At 56.8% G+C, this 17,994-nt stretch overlaps 2 protein-coding genes across 7 annotated transcripts in view; one reads left to right on the top strand and one right to left on the bottom strand.

Annotated features, from left to right (window-relative positions):
- Nucleotides 1–17,994, bottom strand: part of ACTN3 (actinin alpha 3) — a 41,691-nt gene that overhangs the window by 22,300 nt on the left and 1,397 nt on the right. Inside the window, exon 4 of one of the 2 annotated variants that reach the window (XM_084635555.1) lies at nucleotides 17,642–17,756. In XM_084635555.1, the coding sequence (XP_084491681.1) occupies nucleotides 17,642–17,756 (115 nt within the window). Of the gene's footprint in view, nucleotides 1–7,890; nucleotides 8,209–17,641; nucleotides 17,757–17,994 lie in introns of those variants that run through there. The other variant, XM_084635556.1, reaches the window with a different exon arrangement.
- Nucleotides 10,327–16,289, top strand: ZDHHC24 (zDHHC palmitoyltransferase 24). 5 transcript variants are annotated; one of them, XR_014712471.1, is made up of 5 exons: nucleotides 10,328–10,845; nucleotides 11,417–11,694; nucleotides 12,333–12,645; nucleotides 13,696–14,105; nucleotides 16,137–16,289. XR_014712471.1 is itself a non-coding variant. In XM_084634749.1 (4 exons), the coding sequence occupies exons 1-3, from the start codon at nucleotides 10,571–10,573 to the stop codon at nucleotides 12,641–12,643; spliced, it is 708 nt and encodes a 235-aa protein (XP_084490875.1). In that variant the 5' UTR covers nucleotides 10,327–10,570; the 3' UTR covers nucleotides 12,644–12,645; nucleotides 16,137–16,289. The 5 variants fall into 5 exon arrangements, 4 of the variants coding, with proteins under 4 accessions (XP_084490875.1, XP_084490873.1, XP_084490874.1 ...); XM_084634749.1 differs by lacking the exon at nucleotides 13,696–14,105 and having other exon boundaries at nucleotides 10,327–10,845; nucleotides 11,573–11,694; XM_084634747.1 differs by having other exon boundaries at nucleotides 13,696–16,289.

A 17,994-nucleotide genomic window follows, 5' to 3' on the forward strand; every position in this document is an offset into this window, starting at 1 on the left:
TCCATCTCAAAAAAGATATACTGGAATTGGAAAAGGTTCAGAAAAGGGCAACAAAAATTCTGAGGGGTATGGAAGATTGGGACTTTTCAGCTCGGAAAAGAGACAACTAAGGGGGGATATGATAGAGGTCTACAAAATCATGACTGGTGTGGAGAAAGTAAATAAGGAAGTGTTATTTACTCAGTCACATAACACAAGAACTAGGGTCATGAAATTAAATTAATAGGCAGCAGGTTTAAAACAAAGAAAAGGACGTATTTTTTCACACAACGCACAGGCAACCTGTGGAACTCTTTGCCAGAGGATGTTGTGAAGGCCAAGACTATAAAAGGGTTCAAAAAAGAAGTTCATGAAGGGTAGGTCCATCAAGGGCTGTTAGCCAGGGATGGTGTCCCTAGTCTCTATTTGCCAGAAGCTGGGAATGGGTGACAGGGGATGGATCACTTGATGATTACCTGTTCTGCTCATTCCTTCCGAAGCACCTGGCATCGGTCGGCAGACAGGATACTGGGCTAGAAGGACCATTAGTCTGACTCAGTATGTCTGGTTTTATGTTCTTATGGTTCTTGTTCTGCCTGTCTCGGCTAGATTAAAGAGCCCTCTAGTACCCAGGGCTTTCTCCCCATGAAGGTCCTTGTACACCATGATCAATCACCTCTCAATCCGCTTTTGGAGAAGCTAAACTGATGGAGCTCTTTCACATTCTCACAATCAGGCATTTTCTCCAGCCCTTGAATAATTTGTTGTGGCTCTTTTCGGCACCCTCTCCGATTTCTCAACATCCTGTCTAAAGTGTGGAGCCCAGCGCTATACGCAGTCCCAGTCCCAGCCTCATCAGTACCCATCTCCCGTTTATCCATCCACAGGCCGAATTCACCCTTCTTGGGCAGAATCGCACTGGGAGCTCATGCTGAGTTGCTGGTCCACTCTGACCCCCTAGGTCTTTTTCAGTCACTGCTTCCCAGGACACTGTCCCTCATTCTTCGGGGGCTGACCTGCCCTCCTTGCCCCCAGGAGTATAACTTTGCATTTGGCTGTATTAAAACACAGGGGGTTTGAATGGGCCCACTCTACCAAGCGGTCGGTTGCTTGGGAGGAATGGCCTGACCTGATCACACCACCATCTTGTGTCATGTGCACACTTCACCAGCAGTGACTTTATATTTACTTCCTGGTCACTGATGAAAATGTTAATCAGCACCTGGCCTAGAATGGATCCCTGCAGGACCCCACTAGACACACAGCCCTGCCACTACTCTGGAGCTAAATGAGTCTCCATTCACAGAGGCCAGCAGCAGACTCATAAGCCCCTGTACGAGGCCCAGCCCTAGCAGGGGACTGTGCCAGGTGGGTTTCCTAGACACAAGCTCTCAGTGTAAGGGCTAATGTGATCCTAGGATGTGCAGACTGGGGGTGGGCAATGCAGAGAGGGGATGGGGCCTCTGTGCACAATGTGGCAGAGCCCACAGCCCCACTGTGAAAGGCTGGGGAGGTGCAGAGAGGAGCCACGGGAACGGCCCACAGGCTGGGATCCTGCCACCCAGCCAGACACTAAAGTAACCCTGCAATTCAGAGGAGGGGGCTGCATCCCAAGCTAAAGCCGCGGATATGGGGAGGAGATTTCAGACCTGAGGAGGTTCGTGAATCTCATAGACTAAAGCTGAGCAGAGCCAGGAGCCAACACTGGACAAACCCACCCTGGGAAGAAGGGGGAAATGTTTAGCAGGGATTCCCTAGTGGAACGGGCACTGAACAAACCCTGACTGGGATCAGCCTCTGGCGTACTAGGCCCTGCACAGACATGGTGAGAGACATAGCCTGCCCCCAAGAGCTCAGTCTGAATAGACAAATGGTGCAACTAGGGCAAACAGCAGTATCAAGAGGGGAAGGAACTTGCCCAAGGTCAAAGGCAAAGGTGTGAATAGAACCCAGGAGTCCAGAGTCCCAGCCCCTCCTCCTTCTCCAACCACTAGATCCACACACCTCCCAGAGCTAGGGATAGAACCCAGGAGTCTTGGCTCAGAGCCCCTATGCTCTAACCCCTGGACACCATTCCCCTCCCAGAGGTGGGATTAGAAGCCATGCATCCTGGCTCACACTCCAGCGTCCTAGCTGGGGCTATATCAGCATAGCGAGGTCAGTCGGAGATGTGAACAAAACACCCTGACTGATGTAGCTCCCAGAGCAGACATAGCTGTGCAGACGGAAGAGGGCATGTGTAGACATAACCCTTCCTTCGGGAGGGGTTCCTACCCCCTTTGTTGGCGTAAGCTGTGTCTACACTATGGGGCTATGCCGGAAAAGTCCCACAGCCACTGGGCCATGCTGCCTGTCAGGAGGCTGGCCTGGTGTGTCTCTGGGGAAGCTGCTTTTGCTCCCAGCCCCTACTCCACCACTCCCCGAGCCATGCACCGGCACTCTGGCCCCCTGCTCACCAAGCAGGCATCTACCTGGGTAATGGGAGCTGCGGCACAGCCGGATTTCCACTGGCACTGGGAAGCTCTGTCCTGTGCCTGGCAGCGGGCTGGGATCCCCTGGGGCTAATCCTTTGTTACCGGGAGTATTTGTGGCTCATTCCCCGCTATTTACAAGGGCTTAAGGGATTTGGCTCCAGCTAACACAATAGTCTGAGGGGCTGCCCTCCCTGTGGGTGCTGGTAAATATGCTGGGAGCTGATGCAGCACAGGGGCAGGGGCTTCCCCACTCCCAGCTTGGCCTGACACCCCCTGTGCTCATCCACCCACACCTACACACACTGCACCAGCATCTATCCATCCAGCACCCCACCCCAGCCGTCCAGCCTACCCCAGGCACCCCTCTCTCCAGCCAGCTCTCCTTTCTTTTCCCCCATTCCAGTCATCTCTCATCCATCCCCACACACCCCTTCTCCCATCTTCCCTTCCATTGCAGGGGCCAGGGAGAGCTTTGTGCTCCCAGAATGTCTCCAGTTCCCCACCCTGCCCCTCTCTTGGCCAAGGCCGCTCCCCCTGAGACCCATCCAGGCTCTCTGCCCTCTCCAGCTTTCACTGCCCTCCGCTAGTCTTGCTCCCCTGATACTCAGCTGCACAGACCTCTCCCCTCCTGCTGGTTGCTCAAGGAACTGTGTGGCTGCATCTCTGCCTCCTCCAGCTGTGGACCTCCAAGCAGCGAGCACTTGAGCATCCTCAGGGCAGATCCCTCCCTGCTCCTTCCCCAATTCTGGCTGTACCCCACAACTCAGAGATCCCCCTTTCATCTCCCAGCTGAGACCTTGCATCCAGTCCTGGGGCTGCGCTGTGAAAGACCAGAGAGGGTGCACAGAACGTCCTGCCTGCTGGGAACTTGCCTGCTGGCCAGAGACTGAAGCAGCCCCCGTGATTTAGCATGACGGGAGGGGGGGGCGTGGGGCTGGACCTTGATCCAGGACTAGAGGCACCAACATGGGAGATTTCTGATCTGTGGAGACTCAAGAATCTCACAGACAAAGGCCTAGCAGGGCCAATGGCTGGGAGCAGATGCTGGACAAATCTACTCTGGAATGAAGGCAGATACTTAGCGGGGGGGGGGGGGATTCCCCACTGGAGTAGCTTCCCCTTGGATGGGGGGAGGAGATTCTCCAGTCCTTGTGGGGCTTTAAATCCAGGCCAGAGGGCTCTAGGCTATGGTTCTGCCACCAGACCTGGGCTGGGGCAGGAATCTGCTTGAGGGAAGGTGCTGCAGGGGGTCAGACTGTGTGATTCAAAGGGACCTTAGCATGGACGGGAGGCTCCTGTACCTGAACAGCAGCACATTCCCAGCCCTGCTGCAGCATGGTCCCTCCCCACACGCCCCAGTCCCTCATGCAGGCATTTCCACAGCTTACACTGGCCTTGCGCAGGGCGGAGGGCGCAAGAACAGGGCATTCTGGGTAGAGTCGGCCTGCAGGCCGGCTGTGTGGGGCTCTGCAGAACATTCAGGGTAGTCGGCCTGCAGGCTGGTTGTGGGGCACCTGCGACAGAGATGCCAGGAAACCCTTCTCCCAGAAGGATTGCAAGGCTCTCTCCAAACACCTATCTGTAGATAGCCCTCCTACAGATGGGGAAACCGAGGCAGAGAGACTGGAGCAATGTCACAGAGCAAAAGTGGAAAGGGAACCCAGTAGTCCTGAATTCCAGCCTCACCATCCCCACTCTAACCATTAGACCCCACATCCCCTCCCAGATCTGGGACCAGAGCCCAGGAGTCCTGGCTCCCAGTCCAGTGCCCTAACCACTAGACCCCACTCCCTTCAGCCCCTGGCACTCACCCTCCCCCGTCACACAAGCACACACGCACACACACACGCACTATCCTCTTGAAGCCACCTGCTCTGCCCATGGGAGCAAGTGTGCCCCCCCCCCATCTGTCTCTGTAGTTGATTCAGGATCCCTTGCAGACATCTTTAAATAGCCTCTCCCACAGGAGCCCTGCAGCAAGGCCCACCCAGGCTGGGGACTGCTGCAGCCCCCACCCCACCCAGCCCCCCTCTCCTAGGCCATAGCCTAATTAAGAGGTGTCCTCTTCCAAAATACCCACATGAGCTCACCCCACCCGGGAAGCAGCAGGGAACGGACAGAGGGTGGGGGGCGGTTTATTATAGAAACCACCTTACAAGGACAGGGTGTCTGGAATAGCAGCAGCCACCTGATCCCCCTTCCCAATCCCCCAAAACACTCGAATCAGCAGGAACAGCTTCCCAAGCACATGAAACTATCCCTGCTCCTCTAAGGAGGGGGTGGGGGATTCGAAACAGACAATCCCCTGCTCTGATCAAATGCCTATTCTTTGTACTGGGGTAGTGCTGAGGATCCCCTGTTGTTCTAGGCACGGTACAAACTCAGAACAGAATGACTAGTCCCTGCCCCAAACAGCATACAACTTAATCAGGCACTCTGGGGAAAAAATCAAGACACGCAGATTCCTCCAACAGGCAGCTTGGGATGGGGACCCCTGAGGGGGTGTTAGGTTCTCAGAGGGAACAATCGGGCAGGTCACCTGTCTGTGTCATGTCGGCACCCTCCCAAGCACTGACAAACTGGGGTGCACACACAAACACAGCGCTGGTACATCAGAGTACGTGCACACAGACACCCAGAGCACTGATATGCACAACACTGGTACACAAGGGTACACACCCAGAGCACTGTCCCACTGGGTTCCACACACACATACGCATACTCACCACCTGTGCACTGGGCCCTTCCCTGACAACTTAACACAAGAGTATAACAAAGAGCAGGTGCAAACTTCCACAGGTATGGCCCACTTGGGTCAGCTCATGGCCCATCTATGTCACCCCAATGCCCAGAGGAAGGGGTAAGAGCCCTGCAGTGGTAGGATAACCTGCACCCAGAGGAAACACTTTTCTGACCCCAATTGCTAGAGTTCAGGGTGTAGCACCCAAAGCAGGTGGGGTCACAACCCCTCCCCCAGCTCTCCTCTGCTCTTTCAGTCTTTACTCTGACTCCGGACAGCCCTGCTATCCACCTCCTTTCTGCACACCCAACTTCAGTGATATCCAGTGGCAGTGAGTTCCATAGCCTAACAGAACCGTGTGTCAAAGAGACAGCAGGTGAGCGGGGAGCAGGGACAGGCAAACATCTGTATGGGGAGGGTGGGGAGCGGTGGTCCAAGCAGTTCAGTGTGAGCAAGTGGTACTTGTGGAGCTCAGGTCAGGACTGTTCGGGCTGGATAAGGGCTGGCAATACCCAGCCTGCAGCTCAACCTAGACAGCAGCACCATTCTGTGGGGAGTTGTGCCAACAGAAAGGGCTGAATTCTGGTTTCCAGAGTCACCCCTGACTGCAACAAGGCCAAGGCCGGACTCTGATCTCAGCTTTCCAGGGCCAATCCAAAGTCAACCAGTGAACCCCAGAGTTGCCCTGGTGTAGGGAAGATCAGAACCTCCCTTTACATGGGAGGCAACTACTTCAAAGCGGGTGGCATTCTCTCATTGACGTGCCCGTAGCCAGACAGTGCTCCCCACCAGGAGGGGCAGCCTGGCTGTCCCCTGGTCACAGGGGCTCTAATAGCTTTTCCCCACCTGATGTAGCTGTACCACCACCCTGGGTATAGGTTGCCAGGTTAGAGCCTGGTGTTAAGGGGTACACGCGGAGAGGATCCTGGGGGGGCTGAGGATCACGATTAGGACTGGTGGGAGGAAGGAACATCCCACCTTGCACCATCCCCACCTGCTCAAAGCTCCCTGCAGTGGTGGCAGGCCAGGGGAGAGACTCCAATGGTTTGTACAGAACCATAGGGAGGGGACACGTGGCACCCATGCCTGACGGAGAACAGCAATGTGCACGCCTGCCCTATTGCAGCCACCTGAGCACACCTCAGCCAAGAGTTCTGTGGTGCTGGGACCAGGGGCTTTGGGTTAGCAGTTTGGGTTGTGCTCTGGCTCTAGGGGTTCCTGGGCCTGATCCACCCTGGGCATAAGAACATGGACTTTGACAGAGGTTCCTGGGGTAAGGGGCACAGAATTCGCTGGGCCTGATCCTGCTCCCACTCACGCCAGTGGTACTGCATCAATTGCAAGGGAGACAGCCTGGATGTGCTGCCGGCTGAGATCAGGATCAGGCCCACTGCTCTGGGGGTGTCTCACTTTGAGAGTGTGTGTGAGAGTGAGAGAATGGGGGGAGCTGTTGTGTGTCTGTGTGTGCAGGGGGGTTGTTGTTGTGTGTGTGAGTGTGGGGTTGTTGTGGGTCACTGTATGCAGGGGAGTTGTTGTGTGTGTATGAGAATGGGGTTGTTGTGGGTCAGTATATGAGGGGGGCTTGTTGTGTGTGGGAGTGGGGTTGTTGTGGATCAGTATTTGCAGGAGGGTTGTTGTGTGTATGTGAGAGTGGGGTTGCTGTGGGTTAGCGTATGCAGGGATTGTTGCAAGGGAGAGTTTGGGTGTGTGGGGTGTGTGCGTGAACCAATTGCCCAGGGCTGCTCACAGCCACTGTACACACAACATCTTGGCCATATGCATAAGCAGCAGTCCAAGCGGGCAAGCATGCCACATACACCTGGAAGATCCTGGTGCACAGCCTGCCCAGAGCCCAGATCACAGCAAGGCAGGTGGGTATATTTAGCCCAGCAGGCCCCTCGCATCCCCATCATTCCTGACATAGTTTGGATGCCGCAGACTCTGTTCCAGGACACAGGCAGCCACCTCCTCCAACTCCCCACTGCTGGCGTCACCCTTCTGGGTCTGGGAGTGGGAAGGGGCATCAAGCCGTATCAGTTACCCTTGCACAGCAGCTGTCTGCTCCAAAGATCACCTCCCCACACCCGCCACTTTGGGGCTTGGCTCTTGACAAACCTACGTGGCACGGAGCCCGGCTCTCCAGCCTTGCACACTGCTCGGAGTCTGCCCTTACAGATAGGGGCTTCTGCCTGCCCCGTTACCCAGGGCACCTGGCACCACTCAGAGGCTGCCCCTTGCAGATATGGAGCCCTGTGCCACCCCTGTAACTCCAAGCACCTGGCACCGCTCAGAGGCTGCCCCTCGTAGAGATGAGATCCGGCCTGCACCCACCCGTGTAACCCCTAGCACCACTCTGTGGCTGCCCCCAAAAGCCCCAAATCTTTGCAGTGATGGCACCCTGTACCTGTCCATCTAGTGCCCAACTTGGCCTCTCTCCTGCTCAGGATCCACCCCCCCACACCCCACCTGACTCTCTCTCTTGCAGAGATGGGGCCCTGGGCCAGCCTCTCACCATAGTGCCTGGTACCTCTCTGAGGTTCCCACTCTGCTGAGTTTCCCCCATGGGCCCTGACTCACACAGACACAGCCCCTTGCCCAGCTCTCCAAACCTGGTCACCATGGGCACCTGCCCACAGCACCTCTCGCGGGCTCCCACCCTGCTTCCCCGGCCCATAACTATCCCCCATAGCCACCCACCTTCCTCTGCTGCTTCTCCCAGGCGGGGTCTAGCAACAGGTCCCGGTCCCAGTCCTCCTCCTGCTGCATGTACTCTTCAGTCATCATGTATGAGTGGTTGTACTGGATATGGCTCTCTACTTGCGTGGTCATCATGGCTTGTCCTCTTGTCCCTCTCTGCAGGTCTGACTGTCCCCTCTTCCACCTTAGTCCCCAGTCGTCCCTCTCACAGGCCCTCCTCGCTGCTATGCACTGCCCCTTGCCCAAGGCACCAGTTCCCTTCTCCTGGAGGTCAGATCCCTCTGCCCCTGGTGGCTGGCAGCTTTGCCCTGTCCTGAGCTCCTGGTCAAAAGCCACCCACGTGACTGGTCCCCATTAAGTATTATCAGCCTGGGGAAGGGGGATCAGGTTCCACCTTTAAAAGGCTAGGGGGAGGGTGCAGAGGGACTGTCCCCACCAACCAGGGAGGGTGAGGACAGCTGCTGGCAGGCCAGAGACCAGACACCCCCCTCCCCCCTTGCAGGCTCTTAAAGGGACCCTGTACCTGGAGGGCAGGGGGTGGTGGCTTGCTGGTGGTCTGGGGACAGGAAATGCACAATAAGCCGCAGCGGGAGCTGGAGGGGTGGTGAGGCAGGTAGTTCATAATAAGGAGCAGAGGTGTCAGATCTGGAAAAGGCCATTAAGTCATCCGGAGGAACCCAGGGCCAAGGAATGAGCTGGGAGCAGGGATAGTATGGCGTCAGTTGCAAAAATCAAAGGGAGGCACCATGGCCACTGAAAGAGCCAGGACTCCCGGGTCGCACTCCCAGCTCTGTCAGTGCCCTGTTGTATGACCTTGACCAAGTCCAGTCCCTGCTCAATGCCTCAGTTTCCCAGCTCTAAAATCAAGGGACTGACACTCCCCCCTAACCCTCCCCCCCACAAGGCACTTGGAGATACTTTGCAAGAAACACGAGCCTACCTACCATTCCGCAAGGCCCCTGCAGGGAAGAACATGTCACTGACCAGCGCCATGCATGTGGGGGAGACCTGGGCGGGCAATACCATATCCACCAGCCAGCACCTTGCAGAGAAGCTGTGATCTGGTACCCCACCCCAGTCTCAGCAACACATAAACATCCCGGGCACCTGCAGGGGGGCCCAGGTGGGGGGGGAATGCCCTGGGAAGGGAAAGCTGGAGGGACTAGGAGAGTTGGCTTAGAGGACACTGATTTCCCCGCAATGCAGCAGCACTGCAGGTGTCCAGTGCCCACTCCCTGTGCTGTGGCTCCAGTTACACCAGGGCTATTATTAGCAGCACAGGCTGGGCTCGGAGCCCCCAGAAGTGGCTAGCGATTGTGGGAAGGAGAGGAAACCTCAAAGGAGGACCCGAATTTCCAGGGACCTGAATCCTGAACTTCCACCTTTTGCAAACCAGGCCCATTTAAGGGGTTGGCTGCCTCCTGCAAAATGGCAGTTCCCCCTCCACCCCAAACACTAACCACTTGGCTCCGGGATTTCAAAGCATTGTCCAGCACTGCCGCTGCCTGGCAGCATGTGTCCAACCACAGGGTGCGGCATCCCGCAGGACGGCATGTGGAAGGGAGGGTGTCTGCGGCCTGCACGTGGCATGGGAAGGTCTGTGCCAAACCATGACCCCAAAGGAAGTACCACGGAATGAACCTCCAGGGCAGGGGCTGTACTGCACCGAGGTGTGGCAGTGGGGCAGAGCATGGGCCTGGGAACCAGCGGGGCGGGTGGCCACCTGGAAAAAGGGCAAAGCTCTGCTAATTCGATCTGAGACCTGTGGGCATTGTGGGCCCCTCAGGCACGGTGACTCCCCTGGACACGGTGACCCCGGTCCCCTCACTGGGCACCATGACTCCCCCGGGCATGGTGACTCCCCCGGGCACGGTGACCCTGCTCCCCGCACTGGGCACCATGACTCCCCCGGGCACGGTGACCCCGGTCCCCGCACCGGGCACCATGACTCCCCCGGGCACGGTGACCCCGGTCCCCTCACTGGGCACCATGACTCCCCCGGGCACGGTGACCCCGGTCCCCTCACTGGGCACCATGACTCCCCCGGGCACGGTGACCCCGGTCCCCTCACTGGGCACCATGACTCCCCCGGGCACGGTGACCCCGGTCCCCGCACCGGGCACCATGACTCCCCCGGGCACGGTGACCCTGCTCCCCGCACCGGGCACCATGACTCCCCCGGGCACGGTGACCCCGGTCCCCTCACTGGGCACCATGACTCCCCCGGGCACGGTGACCCCGGTCCCCGCACCGGGCACCATGACTCCCCCGGGCACGGTGACCCCGGTCCCCGCACCGGGCACCATGACTCCCCCGGGCACGGTGACCCCGGTCCCCGCACCGGGCACCATGACGACCCCCGCTGGGCACCGCGATTGGTCGATCGCGGTTTCTGTCAGAGGGAAGGTTGGGCAAAGCAGCCCTCCCCGCCCCCGATTGGCTGGGCGCGCTGTGGCGCCCAGCTGGCGGCGGAAGCGGAGGCTGAGGGGAGAGTGGAGGAGAGGCCTCCCGAGAGCCCGGTCCGGGGCAGAGACCCTGGGGAGGGAACCAGCCCCCGGAGAGAAGCCCCCTTCCCTTCGGCCAGGGTGGCAGCCAGCAGCCCCGCCCCCCCTCCGCCCCCGCGGGGAGCAGGCTGCTCTGTGCCCCGGGCAGCGCTCGCGTGGGGCGCCCCCTGGCAGCCATGCAGGCGGGCCGGGGCGGGCGGTGGCAGCGCCTGGATGCCGCGCTGTGCCTGCCCCTGTGTGTGACCGTGGTCCTGATGGGGGCCGTGTGCACAGAGGTGCTGTGCCTGCTTCTCTGGCCTGCGGAGCCCACCCAGCTGCCCCTGGCCCTGCACCTGCCCCTCCTGCTCTTCCTCCTGGCCAACGTGCTGGGCAATATGGGCCTCTTCGTCACCAGCAGCCCAAGCATCAAAGGGGTCATGCTGTCCGGAGGCGCCGTGGGACAGGGCTGGGAGTGAGTATGGCTGGGTCACAGAGGGAGGCAGAGGGCTCTCTCACAGCCCAGAGGCAGCGTCATCTCAGCGCCAGGTAAGGGATCCCTGTGTAAACAGCCCTGGCACCCCACCCCAGAGGTGGCTGCATCTCCGTGCTGGGTGACGGATCCCTGTATAAACAGCCCCATTCCCCTCTCCCTCCGCGGCGGCTTCATCTCCGTGCCGGGCGAGGGATGGGATCCCTGTATAAACAGTATCTGTGCCCCACCTGAGCAACTGCAGCTCAGCACCCGGCAACCTTTAGGTTGGTGCTAGAGTACTGTCATGCTGTTGTCGCTGTGTTTGAGAGAGGGCTTTTCTACAAGATGTGGTGTGGCAGTGGCCTGAGATTGGGATGGGGACAGATTGGGATTGACTGTGCCCGCTCCATTGTTCTTTGCTGGGGACTCCCTGCCCAGGACTGCCCTGCTTTTGGGGCTGCCGCTCTATTTCCAGCCCTAGGGACAGCACAATATGATGTGCTATTCGGATGCTAGGGGGAGAACGGGGAAACGCTTCATCACCCCCCTGAGGCTCCTGCTTCCCTTCCAGGTACTGCTACACCTGCCAGTCCCACGTGCCCCCCCGCTGTCACCACTGCTACACCTGCAACGTGTGCATGCTGCGCCGGGACCACCACTGTGTGCTGCTGGGCCAGTGTGTGGGCTACCATAACTACCGTTACTTCCTTTGCCTCCTGCTGCACAGCTGGGTGGCCCTGCTCTACGCCAGCCTGCTCAACGCTGACATCTTCATGGCCATGCTGCATGAGGGAGTCACCCTGCACAGCATCCTCCTCCTCCTCATGCCGTGGCTCATGCTGCTGACGGGTACAGCCATGGCAGGACCTGCTGGGAAGGGCCCATCCACACATGGGGGCAGAGCACCACTGATTCCCCTAGGACCGAGCTGTTCTCAGCTAGTTTTATTTCAAAACAAACAAACTAGGAAATACCCAGTTAAAAGCTTAGTGTGTTGCAGCCGAGCCTCAGGAACATCAGACCAAGATTTGGTGATTCTGGGCATCAGCCAGAAGCTCCATAAAGGGCCCTGATTTTATAGATTGCTGATCCTGTACCCTCTGAAAAATAGACCCTTTTAGGACATCTCCTTGGAAACTGAGGGACCTGTAAATCACATGTTGTTTTTGCAGATTGTGTCTTGAGTGTGCACCTGGGGGGCTCTTCCAGCATAGGCAGCTCCTTAGAAACTCTACAGCCCATTCCCGTCACCTGAGCCACCCAGCCCTCCCTCAGTCCCTACCCCAGAGGCAACTATGATATCCCAGTATAAACAGTCCCTGTGCCCTACCCGAGAGGCAGTCACATGTCAGTGGAACAGAGAGCAGAGCAGGGTTAATGGGAACATGCCAAGACCTGGTTGTGTCTGGGGATGCTAAGTGTACCCTTGGGGAATGCCTGGCTTCTAGTTGCCCTAGCACTGACAGCACCCCCTTGTGTTTCCCCAGGCCAGGTGAGCACCTTGACCTTCATCTATGCTTTCGTGGCGGACACCTGCGTGGTCAGTTTCCTCTTCTGCTCTGGCTTCCTCTTCTTACACGTGCTGCTGAGCCTGCGTGGCCAGACGATCAGGGAGTGGTTTGGGGAGAGCCGCTGCTATGACCTGGGCTGGCGCCGCAACCTGCAGGAGGCATTGGGGGACAGGTGGCACCTTGTCTGGCTATGCCCGCTCCTGGCCTCCCCACTTCCTGGGGATGGTGTGGCCTTTGAGAGGAGAGCGCCCTGCACTGAGCCTTCCACCAAGCCAGTCGTTTTCTGAAGGTGGGTTCAGGAGCCACCCTGATGCTGAGGGGGCAGGATATGCCAGAGTCCTGGCCACGTTGCCAACACCAGCTGACTGGCATAATGGGTAGGGCACTGGGGTGCAGGACTCCTGGTTTCTGGTCCCAGCTCTGCTGCTGACCTTGGACAAGAAGAGATTCTCTAAACACATCAGAAATAAGAGTAAGACTAAGGAAAGTGTAGGCCGTTACTCAATGGGGAAGAAGAGCATATAATGGAGAAGGTTGAAGTATTTAATGCCTTTTTTGCTTCAGTGTTCGCTAAAAAGGTTAATTGGGAGCAGATGCTTAAGACAATTACTATTAGCAAGGGGGAAGGATCTCAGATCAGACCAGGGAAAGAACAGATTAAAGGAGAAGGGGGGGAAACAGTCTTCAAGTATGTTAAGGGCTGTTATAAAGAGGCCAATGTTCTCTATGTCCACTGAAGGTAGGACAGACAGTCATGGGCAAGAGAGATTTAGATTAGATAGTAGGAAAAACTTCTTGACTATAATGGTACTTAAGCTCTGGAACAGGCTCCCAGGGGAGGTTGTGGAATCCCCGTCAGTGGAGGTTTTTAAGAACAGGTTGGACAAACACCTGTCAGGGATGGTCTAGGTTTTACTTGGTTCTGCTTCAGTGCAGGGAGGTTGACTTGATGACCTCTTGAGGTCCCTTCCAGCCCTTCAGTTCTGTGATTTTTATAGTATTTAGATAAGTTAGATGTCTTCAAGTTGGCAGGGCCTGATGAAAATTGCCCTAGCCAAACTAGGAACTAGCCAAAGCAATCGCAGAACCATTAGAGGATGTTGAGGTCCCAGGGGACTGGAAAAGGGTAACATAGTACCTGTCTTTAAAAAGAGGGAAAAGTAGGACCTGGGAATGTATAGACCAGTCTGCCTAACTACAATACTGGAAAGATACTGGAACAAAAGATTAAACAATCCATTTGTAAGCACCTAGAAGATACTAGGGTTATAAGAAATAGCCAGCATGGGTTTGTCAGAACCAATCATAACCAAACCAATCTAATTTCCTTCTTTGACAGGGTTACTGGCCTAGTGGATAAAGGGGAAGCAGTGAACATGATGACTGGACTTTAGTAAAGCTTTTGACACAGTCCCACAGGACATTCTGATAAGTAAACGAGGGAAATATCATCTAGATGAAATTGCTATAAGGTGGCTGCACAACTGGTTGAAAGACTGTCCTCAAAAAGTAGTTATCAATGGTTCGCTGTCAAACTGGGAGGATGTATCCACTGAGGTCCTGCAGGGGTCTGTCCTGAATCCAGTACGATTCAGTATTTTCACTAATGGCTTGGATGATGGAGTAAAGAGTATGCTTATAAAATTTGCAGATGATGCCCAGCTGGGAGGGGCTGCCAGCTCTTTGGTGCACGGAAGTAGAATGAAAAATGACTGTGATAAACTGGAAAACTGATCTGAAATCAGCAAGGTGAAAGTCAGTACAGACAAGTGCAAAGTACTCCATTTAGGAAAGAAAAATGAAATGCACAACTGCCAAATGGGGACATACTGGGTAGGCAGTAGAGTTACAGAAAAGGATCTGGGGGGTAGTGAATCACAAATTGAACATGAGCCAAGAGCATGATGCTGTTGTGAAAAAGGGAAATGTTATGCTGGGCTCTGTCAGCAGGAGGGGCAGATGTAAGACACAGGAGGTAATTGCTGTGCTCTGCTCAGCACTCTCAAGGCCTCAGCTGGAGTGCTGGGTCTGGTTTCATGCCCCACGCTTTAGGAAAGCTCTGAACAAACAGGAGAGTCCAGAGGAGAGCAAGGATTTGTGAGGAACGATTGAAAGAATTGGGCATGTTTAGGTGAGAGAACTGAAGGCTGAAGGGGGACATAAGTCTTCAAATATGTAAAAGGTTGTACTAAAGAGGATGGTGAGCAGTTGTTCTCCATGCTCACCTAGGGTAGGACAACAAGTAAATGGCTTAATTCACAGCAAGAGAGATTTAGGGTGGCTATCGGGGGGGGGGGGGACTTTGTATATCTCTGGTGGTTAAGCACTGGAACAAATCACCCAGGGAGGCTGTGAAATCTCCATCTCTGGAGGTTTTAAGAACAGGTTAGACACACACCTATCAGGGATGGGCTAGATCTATGTAACCCTGCCATAGCATGGGGCTAAGGACTAGTGGCCTCCTGAGGTCCTTTCCAGCCCTACATTTCTATTCTACGTCCCTTCCCCTCTCTGTGCCTCAGTTTCCCCATCGTAAATGGGAATAATCCCTCACTAGATGAATTCACTAATGATGGTAAGGGTCAGCAGCTGGAGGGGTGAGGGACAGGTAGAGAGCCTAGCTCAGGACACTGCTCTTCTGTTGGTATTACAGTAGCACCTAAAGGCCTATCCCCCCCACCCCAAATCAGGTGCAGCACAGACACAGTGGGAGACAGGCCTTGCCCCAAGAGCTGACAGTCTGAACAGACAAAAGACAGAAAGGAAACAGGCACCAAGAGAGGGAAGGGACTCACCCAAAGTCACTTGGAGAATCAGTGGCAGAGCCAGGGACAGAACAGAACAGAACCTAGGAGTCCTGGCTCCCATACTCCCCCAACCACTAGACCCCTCTCCCCTCCAGAGCTGGGGATAGAACCCAGGAGTCCTGTTTCCCAGCCCCCACACTGTAACCCACTAGCCTATCACCCTGCTCCATAATCCATTCATCCCAAGATTAGGCTGCTCTGCTCCAGTCATTGCTGGTTGTGGAGCTGGCAGCCTCAGGCCCGTGGGAGGGGGAGTGAATTTGTGCTGGCATTGAGATGGGCCAGGGACGGGGCACAAAACTGCTCTGGGTATGTCCCATGGGAGGCCTCGTCCATGATGGCCCAGGTCAGCTCTGATCCCTCCCTCTCTGATTGCAGGTCTCCTTCCGGATGGTGCTGCAGTACTGCAGTGGGGCTGGCGCTGGCTTTGCCTCTCCCCAGAGCGGGAGCGCTGCTGAGGGGCAAATGTCAAGCTGTGTCCACTGCTCTGCCCTGTGGGTTACTGGCACCCCCATCTGACCTGGGTCCTGACGCTGCCCGGTGGGTGATCCTGTGCCGTGTCTGAGCCACGTCTGCACTGGACTCTGCAGTTGTTGTGACTGTTGCGCCAGGCACTGGACAGATTCCAACCAAGATTGGGGGGCCCTGTTGCACTGGGCATAGTGCAGCCGGTGAGCAAGATCAGAGACCCCTGTTCCAGGTGCAGCCCAAACACAGAATGAGAAACAGTCCCTGCCCTGAAGACCTCACAGTCTTAACAGTCCCAAGGTGGGAGGGTAAACAGGCACCCAGAGGAAAAGGGACTACCCAGCTCAGGGAATAGAGCCCAGGAGTCCTGGCTCCCAGTCCAGTGCCCTCCTGACTGCACTAACCTTTTGTGGTTTCCAGTTCTCTCCTTTTAAAGCACAAGCAGCACAACACTGTCGTTCTGCAAGCCCAGGGCTAAAACTGCTTGTCTTCTGTGTTTGCACAGTTCTCCCACGGCCCGGCCCGGCCCAGCAGGACAGCGCACCCTCCAGAGGCTGGATTCATTGCCTTACCAGCCCCTCTCCCAGGTGGGGGCTTTCCTCTGGCACTCTGCCCCCACTGGTTTCCAATAAAGCTCCAAGCCCCAGGTGCACAGTGACTGAAGATTGATTTGTCTGATTTTGGAGGGGCCTGTTTTGAGCCCCAGCCTGACCCCCTGCAGCTTTTCCTGCCTCTGGCCCAGATCTGGGGGTGGAACCAGAGCATGGCTTTTAGAGCCGTGCAGCCTGGATGTAAAGCCCTCAAGGGATGGAGCATTCTCCCAGACAAGGAGAGCTGCCTCGGAGCATTCTCCCAGACAAGGAGAGCTGCCTCCTGGGGCATCCCCCTCGCTGCTTAACCTCTGCCCCTCGTTCCCCATCTGAAGCAGTCTGGCATCACTCCTGGCTATCGACCTCAGTCAGCCTTTGTCTGTGAGATTCCCTAGGACCAGCTCAGCAGGGATCCCTGGGCAGCTGGTGCCTGCCCACAGGGGCGGGCAGGCGGGTTAAGTGGCTGCACCGCTGGCCCTTGTAAATGCTTCCCCACAGGGCTCAGCTGTCAAAGCCAGGGGCTGCAGAGACCTTTAGCTGAGCTTCTGCATGTCTTGTGTTCAGGGAGGGCCAGGAGTCAGGGTACATGGGAAGACCATCAGAGCTGGGCATAGAATCCAGGAGTCCTGGCTCCCAGCCTCCCACCCCTACGCTAATGCACTAGACCCCCCTCCCCTCCCAGAGCTAGGTGTAGCACCCAGGAGTCCGGGGCCCAAAGCAGGGAGAAGACATGGTGTGGCATGACATCCTTTCCTTTCCCTCACTGTTACTCTTCACACGCCATTTCCCCTGCATCCCTGGTGGCCAGGAGCCTTTTAATACAGAGCCGTGGCAGCATCTGGGCAAGGGCTGGATGTGGGGCCTGTCCCAGGCTCATGCCTGCAGTGGCTGGGCCTCCGGGCACGTCCTTCCCCCACAGCGTGGGCAGCCCAGCTTTTTCAGTGGTGGGGAAAGTCCTGCTCAGCTGTCTGCAGGGAACAGAGGGGAGAGAGTAGTGTCCCAGGCCCCTGGGGTCTCCTTGCTGATCCCTGCCCAGAGGGGGTGGGGCAGCATGGTGCCCTCTGGCATGGAGCCAACCCTGACTCGCTGCACCATGGGGCCCCCCAAACTGAGCCCCACCCCAGAGGGAGGATCTGCCCCGGACTACTGCCTCTGGCAGCACAATGGCTATTGATGGCTACCTAGCGGTGGGTCCATCATACGCAGTATCCTGCCCCTTCCCTGCTACTCTGAATCAGACCCATGGGTCTATCCCACCCGGTGTTCCCCTTCCTGCCATCCTGGGTCAGACCCCTGGGCCCATCCAGCCCAGTATCCCCCCTCCAGCCACCCTGGCTCAGCGCATGGGCCCATCCAGCCTGGTATACCCTGCCCTGGGTCCATTCAGCCTTTCCCTGCGCCAGGTGCCAGTATCCCCCACCTCGAAGAAGCTGTCGACAATCTTGTCAGTGGTGGCGGCCTGGGAGCGGAACTGCTGCTGGAGGTGCTCAACTGATGCCATCAGCTGCAGGTAGGTGTAGAGCAGCTGCTTCTCCCTGTTGGAATGGGGCACAGTGACTTCCCTGGGATCAGAGCCTGCTTTCCTAAGGTGTCCTCTCCTGCCAGGGCCCCTCTGGGTACATGCACCCCTGGAACTGATCTGTGTTGGGTGATACCAGGCTGGATGGGCCCATGGATCTGATGGTGGGGGACAGATACCAGGCCGATGGGCCCATGGATTGCGGGGGGGAGGTTCCAAACCGGATGGGCCCGTGGATCTGAAGGGAGAGAGGA

Source organism: Lepidochelys olivacea, assembly GCF_965140295.1.
Source record: "Lepidochelys olivacea isolate rLepOli2 genome assembly, chromosome: 7".
Lineage (NCBI taxonomy): Eukaryota > Metazoa > Chordata > Testudines > Cheloniidae > Lepidochelys > Lepidochelys olivacea.

Bases quoted from the DNA above. Each gene is read 5' to 3' on its own strand.
- ZDHHC24 (XM_084634747.1), top strand. From the start codon at position 10,571: ATGCAGGCGGGCCGGGGCGGGCGGTGGCAGCGCCTGGATGCCGCGCTG. The intron at 10,846-11,416 runs GTGAGTATGGCT...CTTCCCTTCCAG, and splicing joins GCCGTGGGACAGGGCTGGGA to GTACTGCTACACCTGCCAGT. The intron at 11,695-12,332 runs GTACAGCCATGG...GTGTTTCCCCAG, and splicing joins GTGGCTCATGCTGCTGACGG to GCCAGGTGAGCACCTTGACC.